This window comes from Patagioenas fasciata, chromosome 5 (genome assembly GCF_037038585.1).
Source record: "Patagioenas fasciata isolate bPatFas1 chromosome 5, bPatFas1.hap1, whole genome shotgun sequence".
NCBI lineage: Eukaryota > Metazoa > Chordata > Aves > Columbiformes > Columbidae > Patagioenas > Patagioenas fasciata.
Genome location: NC_092524.1, coordinates 861,025 through 878,957, shown reverse-complemented (window position 1 = coordinate 878,957; position 17,933 = coordinate 861,025). Strand labels below are relative to the sequence as shown.

The 17,933-nt window shown below is 55.5% G+C and overlaps 1 protein-coding gene across 1 annotated transcript; it reads left to right on the top strand.

Moving 5' to 3' along the window:
• The first annotated feature begins 5,592 nt into the window (after nt 1-5,592).
• CHST14 (carbohydrate sulfotransferase 14) lies at nt 5,593-8,225 on the top strand. The gene has a single exon (XM_065838982.2). It carries the CDS (start codon nt 5,608-5,610, stop codon nt 7,240-7,242), a length of 1,635 nt encoding a protein of 544 aa, XP_065695054.2. The 5' UTR covers nt 5,593-5,607; the 3' UTR covers nt 7,243-8,225.
• The last annotated feature ends 9,708 nt before the right edge of the window (nt 8,226-17,933 follow it).

Below are 17,933 nucleotides of genomic sequence, written 5' to 3'. Positions count from 1 at the left end.
TATTTAATAAAGGAAACAATTTAAATGGGATTTACAAGATACGCTGGATGGAAGCACCATTTATTCTGTGGCTTCGTATTTAATTTTAATATCGCTATAAACCTCTCCGGAGTGTTCTGCAGAAACAAGATGCAGTTGGAGCAGGTTCGACCACCCAATAATTCTTAAAAGCGAATCAATTTAACGACGCTGAAAAAAGGCTGCGTCTCGATGGAGGTTTTTTCCGCTCCCCGTGGCGTCGGGAGTGCTGGAATACGCGTGTTAGCAAACAGACAGACTGTCCAACGCAGAGGTGGTTTTGAAGGGATATCGAGCAAAAGCTGAGCAGAACAGGGCGGGGGTGCCCGCTTCCAGCGGCGCCGCTGCCTCCGGCCCCGCAAACCGCGCCCTCCCTCCTGCAGGATTCCGGAGGTTCGCTACGAAGCGCGGCGGCAAACGAGCTGATGCTTTGCACCCCGGCTGTGCCCCGAGTCCCTGCAAACCCCCAAAGGGCTTCCCCGTCCCCACAGCCGCCGGGGCTCAGGCACAGAGCTGCGCACGCTCCCCTCCAAACCCTTCCCGGCGGGGCGGGAGGCACCGTTCCGTGCTCTTGGTTTGGTTTGCATCCTGATTCACGTTTACCCTGCAGGGGAAGCGGTGCTGGGTCAGCAAGCCGAGAACACCGGTGGAGCAGCTGTGATCCGCGTTCCAGCCGACTCTCCCGTTAAATTAATGTGGTTTTCTGGAGGTCAGGTACGTGTCACAGCCCCCAGCACAGGGGATGCTGCGCGGTCCTGCGGAGCCTTCGCTCCGAGCTGGTGGAGCAAACAGGACACCCTGTGCAAACACCCATCGAACGCCGGCCAGGACGTTAGGAGGAGTTTTCTCCGTTGGCAAGAGTTTTCTCTGCACCGGTAGATCATACGGTTTGTAACACAAGCAGCTCATCAATAATGCAGCTGTTGTGGTGGCGGCGCTGTTGGAGAAGGGGTGCGGCGATGGGCTCTGCGGGATGCGGCGATGGGTTCTGCGGGATGAGGCGATGGGCTCTGCTGGATGTGGCGATGGGTTCTGCGGGATGTGGCGATGGGTTCTGCGGGATGAGGCGATGGGCTCTGCGGGATGCGGCGATGGGCTCTGCTGGATGCGGCGATGGGCTCTGCGGGATGCGGCGATGGGCTCTGCGGGATGCGGCGATGGGCTCTGCGGGATGTGGCGATGGGCTCTGCGGGATGCGGCGATGGGCTCTGCGGGATGCGGCGATGGGCTCTGCGGGATGCGGCGATGGGCTCTGCGGGATGCGGCGATGGGCTCTGCGGGATGTGGCGATGGGCTCTGCGGGATGCGGCGATGGGCTCTGCGGGATGCGGCGATGGGCTCTGCTGGATGCGGCGATGGGCTCTGCGGGATGCGGCGATGGGCTCTGCGGGATGCGGCGATGGGCTCTGCTGGATGTGGCGATGGGCTCTGCGGGATGCGCTGATGGCCCCCGCCAGCCTTTGGCACTCGGAAACTGAGAATTTCCAGCAAGTCAGCAGCGTTTCCCGGTTTGTGCCTCTTCCCAGATCCACACGCTGGGAATGTCGCGGTTTCGGGAGCACCGTGTGCTCTGGGAAGAGCGGTGACAGACTCCAGAAGGGCAGTTCTCCCTCTCCCTGAGTGCCGCGGCGGGGCCACCAGGGCAAGCTCTCTGTCCCCCGAACACGCTGGGTTTAGTTCTGCTTTGAATCTGTAGAGATGGAGCAGCACAAACCCGGCTGTGGAGGCTCCTCTGTGAGAAGCACCAAACAGCTTTTTGGCAGCCCCTGAACCCTGATTTGGGAAGCAGAGCTCGGTGTCCCCTGGCCTTTTCTTAGGGTCTTTTTTTGTCCTCTTTTTCCTTGGATGTGCCCGTGTGACCCCCCAGGCAGGGGACCCAGCGTCCTCTGCCGCCCGCGGGGCCGAGGATACTGATTGCTCAAGGCGGGGGACTCCAAACTGCCCAGAGCAAGGCTCATGTGGCAATTCAATGTGTGTCTGGGGGCTGTTTCTCCATTACCAAGCACAGCTCCCTCCAGATCACAGCCCCAGCGCAGTGAAAGAGTCAGGTTGAATTAATGCCACGTTGTATAATTACAGCCTATAAAAAGGGAATTATATGGCATATTAGTGCCATTTGTTTTACCGCATCAGCCGTTTTCATGCACGCAGACGGGCACGGTCGGGTTTTGTTCTCGCCTCCCCATGAGATGAAAGCTGGGACACCCCGTGGGAATCGATTTCCCCAGGGATGTCCCTGTCTTGGGAACACGGGAGATGCTTTGAGGCCGGGGACAGCAGCCCTGCACTCACGCGTGGGGCTGTAACAGACATTTCTGCCTCTGCGTTGAGGTGTAGGAGAAATGCTCACAATGGGTTATGTCGAAGCGTCTATCGTGCTTGGCTCAGTGAGAACAACGTCTTTTCAGGAGATGGTTGGCCCTTCTGAAATTGTTCTCCTGCAGGAAACAACGTCTCGCCCAGCACGCTCACACTGAGTCGCTAACCCAGCCCAGTTCACCCCGTAGGGTTCGGGGGAGCACCGACCCTGCAGCAATTCCCATTTCCGCACTGGGTCCTGGCCCTGCAGCGTCCCCGCCACGATCCCCGCACCGCCCCGCGCGTTCTGGCCGTGTGAGCGTGCGAGGGGACGGCGAGGCTGGTGCTGATCCCCGAACAGGACCCGCGGGACTCGCAACTCCATCACAGCTCCAGCAAGAGCTGTTCGAGAGCCTCAGGCTTGTTGTAAAGAGCAGCAGCTACACCTCGAATGAGTGCAGAGACTTGGGGACTCTCTCGCAACACAGCTTCTATACTGCGTTGGATTTAATGTGTGCTCGTATGGAAAACCGATGGCAAAACCACAGCTGGCTGCCCGCACAGATGTTTGATGTGTGTGAATCTGGCAGCCCTGATCCGAAGGGGATTAGAGACTGGCCAGCGGCTTGTGGGGGATAACGGGTGGAAAACGGGAGTGGTGGCTGTTGCTGGCTCTTGGAATGGGCCATGCTCACCACGTTAGCCCGCTCTCCTTGGGGAGCGCCGGAGCAGCTGCCTGTGCAGCACCGGGGAGGCTCTGCCGACGGACACGGTTTCCCGAGCTCCAGCGCCCGCAGCATTTCTGCCCTGTCTCTGACCCCCGCCAGCTGCAGCGCGTCTGAGCGTGCAGCGCCGGCCCCTGTAGGGTGTGTCCCGGGGATGTACAGCCCCACGGCTCTGCCACGGACCCGCCGGCCCCACGGCCCTCGGGGATGAACCGGCTCCTCTCCTCCCGCCCCAGCATCCTCGGCCGGGGCAGGACGAGCTGGTACGGCTGCTGCTGACCCACGGTGGTGTAGCCGTTCTCCTTGCACGGAGGAACCGAAGCTCCCGAAGCGGCTCAGAAGAAAAGCGATTTCATAGTTGTGCGCAGTGGAGTGGGGAAAATCGGCACTAAGCTCGGCGTAAGGTCTTTGCAAGTTCAGCCAGCTGCGTATCAGTTAATTTGCACTTGTAAGATAAGCAGATCTTTCAGCACCACATTTTCCTTGAAAATAGCGATTTTTGTTATGAGGGCGATAGACTGAGCCTATCATGACAATCTCTGAATTATTTAGCATACTCACTCAGCACGTTTGACTTGTTCTGATAGACTTTTTTAATGAGATATAAGAAAGTCTGACTTACATAGTGAGTTTGGTTTCACCAAACGGCTCCTGTGCTTACTCCCTTGGTTAAGAGGCCGTTATAGTAACTCCTGGACAATCTCTGGACACGCAGCCCTGACATCAGGTCTCTTCTTCCTTCGCTTGCTTTGCTGTTGGATCTGGAGCCCCCCGGGCCCCTCCAAGGGGCTCGTTTGCGCTGCAGGAGTCACAGTCTTGTCGCTCCGTGCTGCTTGTTTGGAAGTTGGCGTCAGCCCAAACTGTTGTTCTTCTCAGAAACCTCCTTTCTTTCACTGAGTTTTTCAAGGGGCCTCACGCATTCAGCTGTTTTTGCAGTTTCTCAGACCAGAATGAATATCTGATCCCACCCGAAGGGCCGGCAGAGCCTTGGCAGGGCACGTGGCGGTGCTTGTGGTGGCCATCGACGTCCAGCCTTGCTCCCAGCTGCAAGGACAGGGCTGTCCCTCTGGCTTTCCAGCCCCACTTTCCCCATTAAGCCACCATTTCTGACAGCCAGGGCTGAATTCTGCAGCCTGCTTTAAACCCAGGTATGCCCTGCATAAATGATGCTGGGAGACCAGCTCAAGGTAACGCACATAATATTATAATGCATATAATAGTTACACATTTTGATGTCATTTTTCTGCTCGTGCGAATTAGCAGTGAGGAAAATGGCTGGAGGGTCGTTCGGCACCAGCTGGTGGTTACCTGGGGATGGAGGTTTGCTGCTGCTCTGGTGCTCTCAGTGCAAACGCTGGGGTTTCAAAGTGTCTTTAAAAGTGCTGCGAGTTACAAAATCCCCCATGTATACCTGTGAGAAGGAACTGTGGGGAGGGGGCTGCTCCAGCCCAGGGAGATGGAGGTGTGGAAAGCACCTCCACGGACAGGGCTTGTCCCGGGAGCTGTGGACACCCACGGCTGCAATGTATTGTCATTTGGGGTTGTGAATGGTGGGGGGGTCTCTTCTGCACCATTTATAGGGACCTCAGGACTCCTATGGACGAAATGTGCAGCTTAAGTGCAGGCCATGATTCGATATATTCCCCTCTCCATGCCACGGGTACAACCTGCGTTGGTGCAGCCACAGTTTATGCTGGTGTTGAGATCAAGAGCAGATCCTTGGACCAGGGTACAACATACCACCTCTTCCTAGAGCTAACGCTATATTTACATCAAAATAAACCGGTAAAATGTAAAAGAATCTAGCTCCAGGCTCTCGCACTTCACTACAAATGCTTTGTCTGCCTTGGCTGACAAAACGCTCTTGGCTTTTGATCAAACAAAACTAAGTGGGAGCTGTTTTTTCTCTTGATGTTAAGCAAGCTTTTGACAGAGAGTCCCTGCAAGACTAGTTAAGACACACAGGCCCTGTGGTGTGTTCTGAGAGCGCGCTGAAGGCAAACATGCAGAGCAATGCCAGTATGAAATGATTCGTGCCGCGGAGTGCGCTGGATGTGCAAACAGCATCCTTAGGGCTGGCTGGGTGCTCTGGCTCCCAGGCTGCCTGGATGATGAGCTGTTGGTCACAGCTTTGTGCTGCTTTGGACAAAGCCTTGGGGTTAAGCGGCTCCCTAGTGTCAGGAGAGCGTCAGATTGGGGGAAATACCTACAAAGTTTTAGTTAATCGTGTCCCTTGGCTGTCAGGCGGTGGCACAGGCTCTATGCAGGGCTCACCAGGTAATCCCGTCTCCTTCTCCTTTATGCAGTGCAATAATTAAGTGTGGCACAGCTGCTAATTAAGGCCAGTTTGGCCTCATATTACAAAACCCGCTACAGCCACCTAATTAAAGGCTGTGCTACTACACAGAGCCACCGAAGGGCTGAAGCCAAGCTGGGAAGCACCGGGCTACAAGCTGTGCTGCTGTGACTCCGGGTAAGCGCCGGAGGGTTTGATTTTAACTTACAGTTTAGAAGTATTTCGGGGAAAGGGAAGCGCGTTGTGTTACTCGGCCCCGTTACGGGCGGGATGCCGGGCGGGTACCGACCCCCGGTACCGCAGCGCGGGATGGGGCGGGGGCGGCTCCACCGGCCCATCCCAGCAGGGACCCAGCTGCGGGGCGAGGGAAGCTCCACCGGCCCATCCCGGCAGGGAGCCGGCTGTGGGGCGGGGGAAGCTCCACCAGCTCCATCCCGGCAGGGAACCGGCTGTAGGACGGTTCCACCGGCCCCATCCCGGCAGGGACCCAGCTGCGGGGCGGGGGAAGCTCCACCGGCTCCATCCCGGCAGGGACCCGGCTGCGGGGCGGGGGAAGCTCCACCGGCTCCATCCCGGCAGGGATCCGGCTGCGGGGTGGTTCCACCGGCCCCATCCCGGCAGGGACCCGGCTGCGGGGCGGGGGAAGCTCCACCGGCCCCATCCCGGCAGGGACCCGGCTGCGGGGCGGTGCCGCCGCCGCTCCCGTCACTACCGGCGGCCGCTCCGCCTCCCTTCCGCCTCCGTGGCCGCCGCCCGGCGCCGGGAGCCGCCGAGCTCCCCGGGGCGTGCGGCGCGGCGGCTGAGCCGCCCCCGGCCATGTTCCCCCGGGCGCCGCTCCCCGCCGAGCCCCGGCGGGACGAGTCTCGCCGAGCGGCCGCCGGTGGGCGCCGGCGGGCCCGGGCGCGGGGCGGCGGGGCGGCGCTGCTGCCCTCCATGCTGATGTTCGCCGTGATCCTGGCCTCCAGCGGGCTGCTGCTCATGATCGAGAAGGGCATCCTGGCCGAGGTGAAGCCGCTGCAGCCCGCGGCGGGGGAGGCGGCGCGGCGGGGCGGGGGCGCGGAGCCCCCCGGGGAGCTGGAGGCCGAGGTGCTGCGGGACGTCCGCAACCGGACGCTGCGGGGGCTGTGCGGGCAGCCGGCCATGCCCCGCAGCGTCTGGGAGCTGCCGGCCGGGCAGCGGCGCACGGTGCTGCGGCACCTCCTGGTGAGCGACAAGCACCGCTTCTTGTACTGCTACGTGCCCAAGGTGGCCTGCTCCAACTGGAAACGCATCCTCAAGGTGCTGGACGGGGCGCTGGAGAGCGTGGACGTCAAGCTGAAGATGGACCACAAGAGCGACTTGGTGTTCCTGGGGGACATGAAGCCGGAGGAGATCAGCTACCGCCTGAAGAACTACTACAAGTTCATCTTCGTGCGGAACCCCATGGAGAGGCTGCTGTCGGCCTACAGGAATAAATTTGGGGAGATCAAGGAGTACCAGCAGAGGTACGGCGTGGAGATCGTCAGGCGCTACCGCAAGAACGGGGGCAATTCGGCCGGCGACGACGTGACCTTCTCCGAGTTCCTGCGGTACCTGCTGGACGAGGAGGTGGAGAGGATGAACGAGCACTGGATGCCCATCTACAACCTGTGCCAGCCCTGCGCCGTCCGCTACGACTTCATCGGCTCCTACGAGCGCCTCAACGCCGACGCCAACTACGTCCTGGAGCGGGTGCGCTCGCCGCCCTTCGTCCGCTTCCCCGCGCGCCAGCCCTGGTACCACCCGGTGACGGCCGAGACGCTGCACTACTACCTGTGCAACACCCAGCGCCGCCTCATCAAGGAGCTGCTGCTCAAGTACATCCTGGATTTCTCCCTCTTCGCCTACCCGCTCCCCAACATCACCAGCGAGTTCTGCCGGCAGTGAGCTGCTGGTGCCGGGGTCAGGTTTGCCAGCGCGGCCGTCGCTGCCGCCCGGCCCGTGGGACACGCTCGGCTATGCGTTAGCTCAGAATTTTATACTCGTCGAACACTCTTTATATAAAAAAGTATTATATATTGCCTTAGCCACTAGGATACTTTTTGTAGTCCCGATTTTAACGTGTACATACGCCGCTGACTTCAGCACAAGAGCTTTTGTATATCTATTTTGCTTTAAATGCTTTTTTATGGCACGGTGTGGAAAACATCTGTAAGGAAATTGAGAAGTGGGTATATTTTAAATACTTTTCCTGCTTTTTTTGTGTGTTTTGCACTACACAGTATGCGGCTGAATCGCAATTATGATTCCATGTAGAGGCTGAGGTGCTAAATATTAGCACCGTTAAAACCGGTCCTAGATTAGACAGGGTAGTTTTTCAGGTATGAGTAGAGAAAAGGCTTTTATATCCTAGGCCCTATTTATCCTCTATTTTCTCATCTGTAGGTGCTAGTTAGATGAGGCTGGTCTCTTTTCTGTGACAGTGTTAGTACCTCTGGGTTTTTATTATTCTATTATTACGAATTATTATTATTTACCATTGAAATAACACTAGCGAAAATACTTCTGTGTGATGTTAAGATTTGAAAGCACCAGCATTACGTATCAGATGCAATATCAAGCCATAACAACTTGCTCTTTTCTGTCTCTCTGCATTAAAGCAGCGCGGAGTTCTGCTGAGATGGAGAGCTGAGCTCCCTAGGGCAGAAAGCAGAGAGCTAAGCTCACAGCCTGGGGGTGACCCCACAAACCGCCGTGGGAAACACCACGGCCATGGGAGGATTACTCCTCCTTTTATAGATGTACACACTGTTTTTGTAGCTGCTCGTATTTAATTGTGACTGTTCAACGGCAGAAGCTGGGGAGATGATGTATAATGTCGTTCCTGGGAGGCTGCGCCCTCTTTTCTAATAAAGTTTTTATAGGAATGAGTCTGTTGCTTAGTGCTCTTCCTTTGCTATTAGTGTCTGTTTGTGTTCCCGGACGGGCCTTCTGCCCTGCTGCCAAGTCCTGCCATAAATCTGGGACTAACAGGCAGCTCCTGCCCCGGATCATTTGTGATTTAGGTGCTGGAGCAGCGGTAGCAAATGGAGAACACAATGTGTTCCAGACGATTACGCAACGCGGGCAATAGGATTTGGCAGCAAAACAGGTGCCGAATTCCTGGGGAATTGGTACAAGGCAGCTCCGGGCTGTGTCCTCACCTCCGCGGCCACCTGCGCTGCACAAAACGGGTTCAGATGTGGCTTTGCTGTCCTCGCGCCCCGTCTGAAAGCGGCCCGGGTTCCGTCTGTCTGCAGCGGTTGGTGCCCGGCGCCGGAGGGGCTGGGGATGGTGCTGCTCCCAGCAAAGGCACCAGACGCCAGCTGGGAATCTGATTTGATTCTGCAAAACAGATGCCGATGGTGGGTGGGCTGAGCTTTAATTAATCCTGACCTTCAGGTCTCTGTAGCTGGTTCGGTTCTCCTGCCTTTGCTGCTGCGAGGCTGAGGGAACGGCTCCTGCTTGTTTAGTGGCTGGGTTTTTAATTACATGTTTATTTCGCAGTAGTTTTAAAGGTTTGTGCCGCTTGTTTATCTGCCGCAGCTTCTGTTCTCTCTATTAAATCTTCTGTCTCTAGTCCCTTTAACCCGGTTTATTGCACACAGAAGGATTTTGCTTTTCTTTGGCTGTCTCTTCCTCCTTTACTGGATAGCGCGGATCACCTTTTTCTCTTTAAACACAGGCAGAGAGCCTCCCAGCTGCTCAGACCCTCCCGTAAGGAGGCTTTAATGCAGGAAGAACCTGCAAAACCTTTTCGCTGGGGCAGAAGTTTGTCCCATACTTGGCAAAAATGTGCAAGTGTGGCAAAGCCCCCCAAAAGCTGAAACGAGGGGCGTTGTGTCTCGTACCTCTAACCCTTGTGTCGAGGCTACGGGCTGCCTTTGGTTCTCATTGCTGCATCACGGTATCACAGTGTGTTTGGGATTGGAAGGGACCTCGAAAGCTCACCCAGTGCAATCCCCCTGCTGGAGCAGGAACGCCTAGGAGAGGTCGCACAGGAACATGTCCAGGCGGGTTTGAATGTTTCCAGGGAAGGAGACTCCACAACCTCCCTGGGCAGCCTGGGCCAGGCTCTGACACCCTCACTGAGAAGAAGTTCTTTCTCAAATTTAAGTGGAACCTCTTGTGTTCCAGCTTGATCCCATTGCCCCTTGTCCTATCATTGTTTGCCACTGAGAAGAGCCTGGCTCCATCCTCATGGCACTCACCCTTTATATATTTATAAACATTAATAAGGTCACCCCTCAGTCTCCTCTTCTCCAAACTAAAGAGCCTCAGCTCCCTCAGCCTTTCTTCATAAGGGAGGTGCTCCACTCCCTTCAGCATCTTTGTTGCCCTACGCTGGACCCTCTCCAGCAGTTCCCTGTCCTTCTGGAACTGAGGGGCCCAGAACTGGACACAATATTCCAGATGGGGTCTCACCAGGGCGGAGTAGAGGGGAAGGAGAACCTCTCTGACCTACTGACCACCCCCCTTGTAATACACCCGAGGATGCCATTGAGCTTCCTGGCCACAAGGGCACAGTGCTGGCTCATGGTCACCTTGTTGTCCACCAGGACCCCCAGGTCCCTTTCCCCTACACTGCTCCCTAATATGTAATTTCCCAACCTATACTGGAACCTGGGGTTGTTCCTGCCCAGATGCAGGACTCTACATGTCAGCAAATAGGAAAAAATCCATCAGGTTTCCATTAGCGGTTCTTCATTTCAGCCGTGGCCAAAAAGGATTCCTGGGAAGGGAAGGGAAGGGAAGGGAAGGGAAGGGAAGGGAAGGGAGCCGCGTCCCTCGGCAGCTGGGTCGGCTCTTCCTTTCGTCGGGTGTTTCTCTGTCGTGGGATAAATGGGGAGCGAATTTCGGGGCTGGCAGCGGGTCCCCGTGGGTCGGGGCAGCCCGAGGACAAACCGGGGAGCAAACACGGAGTTCTCAGCTGTGCAGTTTAACCAAACCGCTGCACGTTTCTGCTCTCTGGTCTGTTCCAGCTCGGCAGCTCCTTTCTCCGCCTCTCCGTCCCAGTCACCCAGCAGGATAAAAAGGTGATCTTTTAACTTTTTAATTATTACATTTTATCCCTTGAATGCTCCAAACTCTCCCAAATAACCAATGTGAGGTTTTGTCACTGCATTTCTTCCATTTGTTTTTTCTGGTTTGGTGTGGATAAATCCCTACAGAAGCACAACAGGGTGCGGGGAGTCGAATTCCACCTCGTTAGGTGGACAACTCCTGATTCCCTCTAAATTACCACAATGTTATTTTATTTTAATTTGCCATTAGTCCCTTCTTAGTCTTCTTACCTCAAAACAAACAAAAAGAAGCATTTTATATATTCATTAATTTTGTAATTGGGGGGGGGGGGGGGGGTGTTATTCCTTGTCCCCGGTGACTCCTGGACCTGCCAATCCCTTCCACCAAAGCTGAGAGGATCCTTTCTTTTCCCGCATCCTCCCATTGCTCCGGCTCCGTGGCTTTAACGTGGTGCTGCAGGGGGGAATCAGCGCTTTGTGAGCGCTGGCAACGAGCTGGGACTGACGGCAACGAGCTGGGACTGACGGCAACGAGCTGGGACTGACGGCAACGAGCTGGGACTGACGGCTCCTCTGTCTGTCAATCAGCGCCAAGACACCCAGAGCCGCTAATCAGCTGCTAATTGCGAGGAAACCTCCAAGGTGTTATACAGATGCTTTAATCTCTTGTTTAGGAAGGCAAGGTGTGATGAATCTGGCGGTGCAAAGTCTCTGGTGGGCTCAAGTTCCCCGATTTAGTGCTGGCAAAGGCCGGGTGATGTGGCTGATCTGCAGGTGAGAGCTGCGCAGGGTCCGTCCCGGCTGCTGCCGACGGGCAGGAACGCATCGCTGTGGTTTATTGTGTTGTGTCACGGATTATGAGCGGCACATCTGCCTAACAATGCGTGGGTTTGTGCTGGAGAGAGGACAGGGGCATTAAATCCTTTCCCTCGGGGCTGTAATGACCCAGCACCAGTGACCGTCCATCGCTGTGCGGCGCCTCGTCCCCCTGTCCCTCCTGTCCCCCCACATCTCACTTTGCCAAAAGGAGAAGGTCCCAGCAGCATCTTCCGCAGCCAGTTACCAGCTCCCTACATTGTTGTAACTCACTGTTTCAGGATGAAATGGCAACGAATTCCTTATTTACACAAGCATGCATTTATGCTGTGCTCATTTCTGTGATGTCTCTCTGCTTCTAGAAGCTTTATTTGATCAAGATGGTTTATCTACATACAAACAAACAAAAGGGTATTCTTGCCCTGCACAGAGAACTAAAATTAGCCAATTGCAACCTGTTGAACTTGTTTTTTTCAGTTTGTTTCCGGGGTGGTTTCTCGTGGCTCATCTGTTGTACTTGTGATCAGTTTCCTTGCTGGTGGGAAGGTCTGGCGAAGGTGATCCTGCCGTGAAGTGAAATGAACTGATTGCAGGCAGCGTGTTCAGCACTCTCAGCATCGTGCTTGGTCTGTAACAGGGGAGAGGAGAAGAACCGCTCTGGTTTTGGCATTCAGAGCTGCCGGTTTGGTATTCCCCTTCGCACAGGTCACCATCGCTTGGTATTTCAAAGAGCTCATTTACCGTGTCGCCTTGTTTACCAACTCCAGTGTTATTTTGCCTGAAAAGCCTCCATTCAGCATATCTGGAACCCAGGGAGGTGGGTGTTTGCAGTGCTGGGAATGGGTGTTGAGGCTCAGTGGTTCCACAGACGCACAAGAAATGGGTTTAACTGGGATGATGTGGGAGATGCCGGCAGCTCCCGGCCGCAGAACCCGCTCTGGCGACGAGCAGCGCCCGCCGAGCTGGAACTGGGCGCCTGTGACCGGTGTCTGCATTCCTGACCCAGGCTCAGCGCCGTCGGCCCCTCGCACAGAGAAAAGCCTTTTATTGCAGTCCCGACCCCTCCGGTCCCCAGGCCGAGCTCCAGCACGAGTGTCAGGCTTTTCCTCTTTCCTGTGGGCTTTTTCCCACTGCTTCTGCAGAAAGAACCGCCTTCCCTGGCAGGCCCCGCCGCTGCAGTAGCTGCATGAGCGCTGGCAGCGGCCCCGCTGGCTGCTCGCCACGGCCCAGCGCTGGCGGAGCCGAGCTTCCCGGGCACCGCGGCACCGCGCTCGGCTGCTCTGGTGGACGTGCAAGGCGTAATCCCAGCCTTGCTGCTGCTCTGATGGACGTGCAAGGCGTAAACCCAGCTTTGCTGCTGCTCTGATGGACGTGCAAGGCGTAAACCCAGCTTTGCTGCTGTTCTGATGGACGTGCAAGGCGTAAACCCAGCTTTGCTGCTGCTCTGATGGACGTGCAAGGCGTAAACCCAGCTTTGCTGCTGTTCTGATGGACGTGCAAGGCGTAATCCCAGCTTTGCTGCTGCTCTGATGGACGTGCAAGGCGTAAACCCAGCTTTGCTGCTGCTCTGTTGTGTGTACAAGGTGTAAACCCAGCTTTGCTGCTCTAATGTACGTACAAGGCATAAACCCAGCTTTGCGGCTGCTCTGTTGTGTGTACAAGGTGTAAACCCAGCTTTGCTGCTCTAATGTACATACAAGGCATAAACCCAGCTTTGCGGCTGCTCTGTTGTATGTACAAGGTGTAAACCCAGCTTTGCTGCTGCTCTGATGTACGTACAGGTGTAAACCCAGCTTTGCTGCTGCTCTAATATACGTACAGGTGTAAACCCGGCTTTGCTGCTGCTCTAATATACGTACAGGTGTAAACCCAGCTTTGCTGCTGCTCTGATGTACGTACAGGTGTAAACCCAGCTTTGCTGCTGCTCTAATATACGTACAGGTGTAAACCCGGCTTTGCTGCTGCTCTAATATACGTACAGGTGTAAACCCAGCTTTGCTGCTGCTCTGATGTACGTACAGGTGTAAACCCAGCTTTGCTGCTGCTCTGATGTACGTACAGGTGTAAACCCGGCTTTGCTGCTGCTCTGATGTACGTACAGGTGTAAACCCATCTTTGCTGCTGCTCCAATGTACATACAAGGTGTAGACCCAGCCTTGCAGCGCTCCTCCTTGTTTGCAGATGGAGCAGGATGACCAAGCGCCTCCTGCCTTTAGCTGCGTTTGTTTTGCACACAGAGGCGTGAGCACCCTTGGCGTGGTTCTTCCATCATGGGCAGGGCTTTGGAAGAGCTGAAATAAAATGTCTCTAATGGATCTGCTGTGTCTAACGAGGCTGAGACCTTTTGGTGCACATTTCACCAGATCGCTGCAGGTTCTGCCGAGTTGCTGTGTATTTCCCCAAACCGGTGCATTTTTCAGCGAGGCGCTTCCCGCGGATGCCGCACACACCATCCCCGCAACCTCCCTGCTTGTGTCCCTTGGTCTGAAAATGTGTTTAAAGCGAACACGCCGCCCCCCGTGGGCTCCAAATTGCCCGATGGACAATTTTCCCAAGGCCGGCGGGGCGCGGAGGGCTCGGCAGGGGCTCTGCCGGCTGCTCCCCCCATGCACACACAGCCCCGGAGGCTCCAGCCAAACGTCCCATCCTGCAGGGACTGCTGGCGGGGAGCAATCTGGCACACAACGCATTTAGAGGAGACCAATGTCTCGGAGCCGCTCAACCATCTAATTGCCAATAAGTGCAGCCTAGGTGTAAATAATTATGGGGATGCAGAAAGCGTGTTATCTTCGGTGGAAGGAAGGAGCTGGCAGGCTGAGAACTCCCTGTGGCAAGTGTGTAAATGAAGATTTGTTGTTAATACAGGAGGAACGAGCGTCAGAAAACCTGCCTGGATGGCTCCTGGTGTTGCTCTGGGCTCGGGGTGGCCCTGGAGGGTGACGGTCCCTGCACAGGAAAGAAGCACCGGGCTGTGCCCTTGGCTGAGTTTGAGGGTAAATCTTAAAAATTCATCCTTTTGCCAGATGAAGCTTTGTCCAGACTCCTGTTGCAACCCAGCAGGACTGTTGCAATGCCCTTTTTTCTGTATTTTGGGAGGATGAAGAGCTGCAGGGATCTGAATCCCAAACTGTGGCCCTTTATCAGCATCATGGGCAGGCTGGCAGTACAGACTTTCCCTTCAGGGCCCCGATAAAATCCGCAGCGACCCTTTGTCCCCCTGCCCAAACAGCTGTGTCCCCGCTCCCGGTTCCCCCGTGCTGCTGTCACCTTCTCTTTCAAACCCTCCTCTTTCAGGACATTGAAGAAAGCGTTAGCAGCGCTGGGCTTGCTGGTGAGCTGACCCCCCCGGCCTGCCCCTGATGCTCTTGCATCCATCTCACTCAGCTTTTAATTTCAGTCTGGCCTGCCTGGGGCTAATTGCAAGCAAAGTTTTGGGGCCAGGTGCTTTTTTTCCCCCTTGTCCGTGTATCAGAGTCCGCATGCCCAGATTTCCATCATTTTAATTAAGTGCATCCCTCCATCCCATTGATTTCTGAATTCAGACACACCAGAGGTTAGGAGGGATATCTGGGGTGTCTGTGATGGGGACGCTGCTGTGTTTGCAGCAGCAAAGCTCCCCCCTGCCCGAAAACCTCCCCTGAGCGGCACCGGCGCTTTATATGCACAAAGTCTTTGTATTTTCTGGAACATGGGCTTTCTTTAGAGGTTTTCCTTTGAAGCAGCTCTGTGTTTCGTGAATTTAGTACCAGTTGAATATGTGGTGATGCGGAGCTGCTTCTGCATCAGCCTCTCCATCCTTATCTCTTCCGTTAGGCTCTGACCTCGTTTATCAGGCGGGTCCAGTTTCCCTTTCTCCCGCACTGGGGCTCCCAGGAAAACTCTGGCATATGGAGGGGTCCCCATCCACCACCCACCCCCACCCTGCTGTGTTTGTGTCTGCTAGATAAGCGTTGTATTGTACAACTGCTGAAAAATACCCCAAGAACACACGGGCTTGTTCATGCTGTCGCTTTGCATGCAAGGAGCGGGGCTTAAAATCGGTTTGCAGGGGAACAGGAACCGTCCCTCCCAGGTCGGGGATGGATTTTGCAGAATTTCAGGTGGTTACGAGGGGCAGGTACAGCTGAATGGGCTCTCCATGGTCCTCCCATGGCCCAGAGCAGAAGCGGGCACATCCAGAGGCCAACATCTGGGTGGGTTTGGACCGCCCGAGCCGAGGCTGCTTCCACCCAGGCGTGTGGAAGCCCAGAGCCCAACACCAGGTTTGGCGAGGGCTGTACCTGTGTGTAAGAGCAGGGCCTGTGCAGCGGTTCTTGCCGTGGAGCCGTGGCGCTGAAGCCGTCCCCACGCTCCGTCCCCGCACAGCGAGGCAGTCACCAGCCGGAGCCCCCGCTGCCACCAGCGGAGGAGCCGCCGCGGTCCAGCAGTTTGGCTTTTCCCGGGGGCTGATGGGTTCCTATAGCAACGGGGAGGCACTCGCCGCAGCTTTCACCTTCCTGGCAATGAAAGAGCGCTCACACTCGTTTTCTGAAGCCAGTGGCACTCACCCCGCACGCTGCGGCGCTGCTTGCGTGTCCACAACACGATCAGACCCATCAGCAGCCCCTGCGCTGGCTGAGGCGATGAGCCCCGGGTCTTCCTCATCGCCCTAAAAAGGGGGATATTAACATGCAGTAAAAGTGATGCTGTGCTTGTGGGTTTTTGATGGGGGACTCCCCCATCCCTGCTCCATCCATGGCTTTGGAGAGCCCCGGGGGTGGTACCAAGCTGGGAGAGCTTTGGGGGGAGCTCTGGGGAGCGGCACAAGGTGACCCCATCTCCCATCACCACCTTGGGGCAAAACGTAGAATGAAGTGTGGCAAACACCGGGTTTTTCTCTGAGAGAGGATGTGGTGAATGTTCAACGTAATTAAGGAGCCTCTTGCCATCTGCTCGGGGAGCTGAATGGAGGGTAAATGAACTGAATGAAAAGTAAACTGGAGTTTAAGAAATCTTCATTAATTTGCTGCAGCGAGAGCTTGCTGGGCTTAAAGAAATTAAAATGTGAGCTCTCAAAATCATCTTGCAGCAAGCTACGGTGGGGGAGATACCTCGGGAATATGTAGTGGGAGGGAAATGGGTACGTTCATAATTCGGCTGCAGCTGATGATAATTCAGTACTCAGCACTGCGAGGGGACGCGGCGGTTCATGGGGCGGCGAGGCCGGCGTGGAAACCCCCGGTGCGCCCGACCAACGAGAGCTGGGGCATTTCCTGTGGTGTGGAGAGCGAGTGGGACTCAGCTGGTCTGGGCTGAGCAATAAAACCACTGAAAATGTCTGATATTTGGGTAAGGACCATGTGCCCGCTGGAAATTGGCACCTACCGAGTCACCAGCAGTGAGTTTGGTTTCAGTCCTCAGAGGGTTTGTTGTCGCAGGCTTGTAGCTTTGAATTAAACGAGATTATTTGTTTGAGTTAAGCAAATTAATTGTCCTGTCTCTTTGGCAATCAGGCTTTGAAGTGTTGGCAGAGGCGGGGAGGAGCATGGGCTGGACAAAGTCCGTTTTGTAAGGCAGCAGAAGAAACAAAACCAGGTTATTCTGTATGTTACCTCCTAAGTTAGAAACCCAAGGCGAGTGTTTGGATGCTGTGATGCTGGGCAGGTGTTTTGCCTGCACATGGTGGTTGATTTTGGAAGGTGATGCCCCACAAGCCCCAGGTGAGCCCTGCCAGGGGCTGAGCCGTGACGGTGCCCACGGTGGCTCCGAATTCGCCCACCAAAATGAGGAGGAAAGAGAGGGTGGTGGGTAGAACAGCTCATCCTTAGAAGGCTGCTCTCTGTCACCTCTTGCATGTCGTGGGTTTGTTCTCCTCAAGGTGTAAGAGACATGGAACGTAGTTTACAAAAGCCGCATTTTTAGCGTTGGGAGAGCAAGTCTCTGCATGTAGCATCAGCTCCATCCTCTGCCATCTGATGCGCTGCTGTCAGAAAAAGCAATAGTTCATCTTTGTCAGCTCTTTAACCCTGTTTCTTTTAAACAAGCAGAACGTCTATGGCGTGGGGTCGGCCACCACGCGTTCCCCCTCGAGAGGTGGGGTGAGAGAGTGGGGCTGAAGGGACCTGGAGGTGGCGAGTGTCTGGCAGCAGCAGCAGGACAAGCAGTTGTAGTTGTAAGGAGGCTGGGGAAAAGGCTTTGCTTGGAGCCAGCGCTTCGTCTGGGAAGAGATTTTCTTTCTGTCGCTCCTGAAATCACAGTTGATGCGAACGCGGCTTTGAGCGTTTCGTGAGGCAGCGAGGGGCGTTTCTGGCGAGGCGGGGGGCCGACCGCGGGCGCTGCGCACAGCGCTGGTGGTGGGCAGCGGAACGGCCGCTTGACCGCGACGTCTGAGCCCCCCAGAACAGGGACCCCCCTCGGCACCCGAGGACTCCGGAGGATGCCAAGAGCTTAATCTTCAGGATTTATCTACTCGAGAAAGCCAAACTGCTTTGGGTGGATTCAATGCGCTGCCTGTGTGCATACTGCTCATGATAAAGATTATCAATTAAGGTTGGTTTGGTTATTTTTTGCTGGGAAATGCTTCTGTGATAGGGCTTTGCTGGAGCTGGTAGGACCTTTTTTTACAAGGAGGTGTCCCTGTACCACCAGTCATCTTTCATACCTACAAAATGTCAGTTAACCCCCCTAACCTCGTCTGGATAGAGGAACAGCTTCAAAAGGGAGCTGCTACTTGATAAAGACCGGGGAAAGGATGGGTTTGAATGAAAAGATGGGTAAATG

Bases quoted from the DNA above. Each gene is read 5' to 3' on its own strand.
- CHST14 (XM_065838982.2), top strand. From the start codon at position 5,608: ATGCCGGGCGGGTACCGACCCCCGGTACCGCAGCGCGGGATGGGGCGG.